General features: G+C 30.6%; 1 protein-coding gene across 1 annotated transcript in view; it reads right to left on the bottom strand.

Moving 5' to 3' along the window:
* Positions 1-1,568: 1,568 nt before the first annotated feature.
* Positions 1,569-2,973, bottom strand: part of LOC115230863 (BCL2/adenovirus E1B 19 kDa protein-interacting protein 3) — a 105,074-nt gene continuing 103,669 nt past the window's right edge. The window contains exon 6 of the mRNA XM_029800982.2: positions 1,569-2,300. Coding sequence (XP_029656842.1) covers positions 2,234-2,300 — 67 coding nt within the window. The 3' untranslated portion in view covers positions 1,569-2,233. The remainder of the gene's footprint in view (positions 2,301-2,973) is intronic.

The following is a 2,973-nucleotide window of genomic DNA, read 5'->3' as shown; positions in this document are numbered from 1 at the left end:
ACCATCTGTATTAGTTTCCCTAATTCCAGCGACTCCCTTTTTTTTGTTTTTTTTCTTTTTTGTTTCTTGTTTTTCACTGCTGAGGCTCCAACCAAGCTTTGCAGTCACACTGTATTCTCAAAACCGATTCCTTATCATAACAATTTTTCTCACAAGTTTCCAACACAGACTCACAAAATACATCTCAGCAGTGTACATAGACATCAGCAAGTTATGTAAATACATTTAAAAGTGGACCTTAAGTTCATCATGATAATAATAATAATATAATAATGGTTTCAAATTTTGGCACAAGGCCAGCAAATGTAGGGAAGGGGAAAGTCAGTTACACTGACCCCCAGAGCTCCACTGGTACTGATTTTATCAACCCCAAAAGGATGAAAGGCACAGTCAACCCCAGCAGGATTTGAACTCAGAATGTAAAAAGCTGGAAGAAATGCTGCTAAACATTTTGTCCAGCATCATAATGATTCTGCCAACCTGCCTCTTAATAATAGTAACAATAATAATAATAATAATCCTTTCTACTATAGGCACAAGGCCTCAAATTTGGGGAAGGGGGTATAGTCGATCACATCGACCCTAGTATTCAACTGGTACTTATTTCATTGACCTCAAAAGGATGAAAGTCAACCTTGGCGGAATTTGAACTCAGAATATGACGACGGATGAAATATTACTAAGTATTCCGCTTGGTGTGCTAACGATTCTGCCAGCTCACTGCCTTAAATGATGATAATAATAATAATAATAATAATAATAATAATAATAATTGTTTAAAGGGGAAAGAAATTTAAGATGTTGTGACATTCATGCATTTCCCAAGTGTTGTAATTAGTGGCATACGCAAATAAGGCAGGCTCTAATTGGGAATTAAGAAACCAGCTTTGACAAACACTGGCCCCTAGAAACTTATGGCCACAATATGGCACCTGCCATAATAAAAATAATTACAACGATAAAGTTGATAAAATCTGCACATTCAGTTTGTTTCTTAGAAAATTAAGAAATGGTCCTAAATTCATGTTTTCATTCTCCTTTTGCTATCTTGCTTTGCTATCTTTCATTCCAGTTTTCCCCCTTTATACTACCTACTGGATTTGTCTTTTTAATGATACAAGACTACTTACTAAGTATAATAATTGTTTCTCTATGGGTAAAATATGTATATATATATAGGTTTCTAGAATGTAGCAATGTATGTGTGTGTGTGTGTTGTGAATGTACATGAGAGAGAAAGAGAGACCATTGGAAGATTATGATAGTTTTTAATATTCCAAGATCACAACTTAAAATTACCAGGAGAGAAAAGAAAAGAAAAACTAATATTTCAAAAATGAACTTAGATCATAAAATAATCAAAAACAAATACTATTTACAAGTGAAATTGTTTAAAATACCAATTTAAATGTCAAACTATTAAAATGTACCAAATTTAGAAAGGAAAATAATACGAAATCATATGCACATAAGTAGTGCATACGTGTGAATATATGGTGCAACAATACATTGGTGCTGTTCAAGAAAATGCTCATGTTCACACTGCAATTTTTGCTTTTGTTGTTGTATTTACATACCTAAGTTACAGAAAAATTCCTAACTTTGGCCATAAAAATTCTCAAAAAAAAAATGACTTTCTTTACAATGCTGGAGGTCTATTTTACAAAGAAGGGGACCTTGCAATAATATGACATTGGCCTTAGTGTATAAACTGATGCATATATTCTTGGAGGAATGAAAGGCAGAAAGTTGACTCCGGCAGGATTTGAACACAGAACAGTGAGGTACTGAAGCAACCAGCCCGGCATTCTTCTGTTTTGGCCATCTCCACAGCCCTCAAAATAATAATAATAATAAGGTATTGTTAAGACAAAAATAAAGACAAAAAACCCAGCTGCAAAGCAGGCCTTATTTCTGTTTTTAAAGTTTCAAAAAAAAAAAAAAAAAGAAAAATGTTTAAAAACATAAAACAGAGAAGAGAGAGTAAAAAAGAGAGGAGTGGAGTTAAAATAATTTCCCAAAGCCAAAAAGAAATAAAAATGAGAATTATAACGGAAAAAAAAAAAATGCAGTTCTCTGTTTGTATGGAACCTGATATTGTTTAAATTAGTTTATGCAACGGGCCTGTTGTTGGTGTTGTTTGTTTTTATTTGTAGGTGCATACTTCAAGTTTTCTTTTTGTTGGTTTTTTTCACCCCCCCCCCCATTGAAAAAATCTCCTCTTTGCTGCACTTCAATCCAAAGCGTGGTGAGCAATCACAGCTGCCCAGTTGCAATATTTCTTCAAGTACATGAACATTCTGGAAAAGAAAGAAGAAATGAAAAAAAATTATTATAATGATGTCAAACTTTTGCATAAAACTATAAAATCGTAAGTTAGAGGGAAAAGTAAGTTTGCTTGATCTGCTCCCAGAATATGGCCAGGAATCAGTAAAAGGATAAAGGAGTTTCAGTACAGGCACGGCTGGTTGGTTAAGAGGTTCACTTTCCAAACATGTTCCAGATTTTATATGCATGTGTGTGTATACATACACAACACACACACAACACACACACACATATATTATATAGATTATATGTTATGTCTTGTATAGTATATGTATTATATATGTATATATATGTATATAATATATATATATATATATATATATATATATATGTATATATGTATGTATAATATATATATGATATATGTATTATATATGTACATATATATAGGTATATATATATATGTATATATATATATATAGATATATATTAGTATATATGTATAACTTTGATACTTTGATACTTTGATAGGTATATATATATGTATATATATATATGTGTTATATATGTATATATATATATGTATGTATATATATATATATATCTATTATATGTATATATATATGTATAATGTATATATATTATGTATATATCTGTATATATATATATATATATATATATATAGATATGTATATATATAATATA

Source organism: Octopus sinensis, linkage group LG2, assembly GCF_006345805.1.
Source record: "Octopus sinensis linkage group LG2, ASM634580v1, whole genome shotgun sequence".
NCBI lineage: Eukaryota > Metazoa > Mollusca > Cephalopoda > Octopoda > Octopodidae > Octopus > Octopus sinensis.
This window is presented reverse-complemented; position numbering and strand designations above follow the sequence as displayed.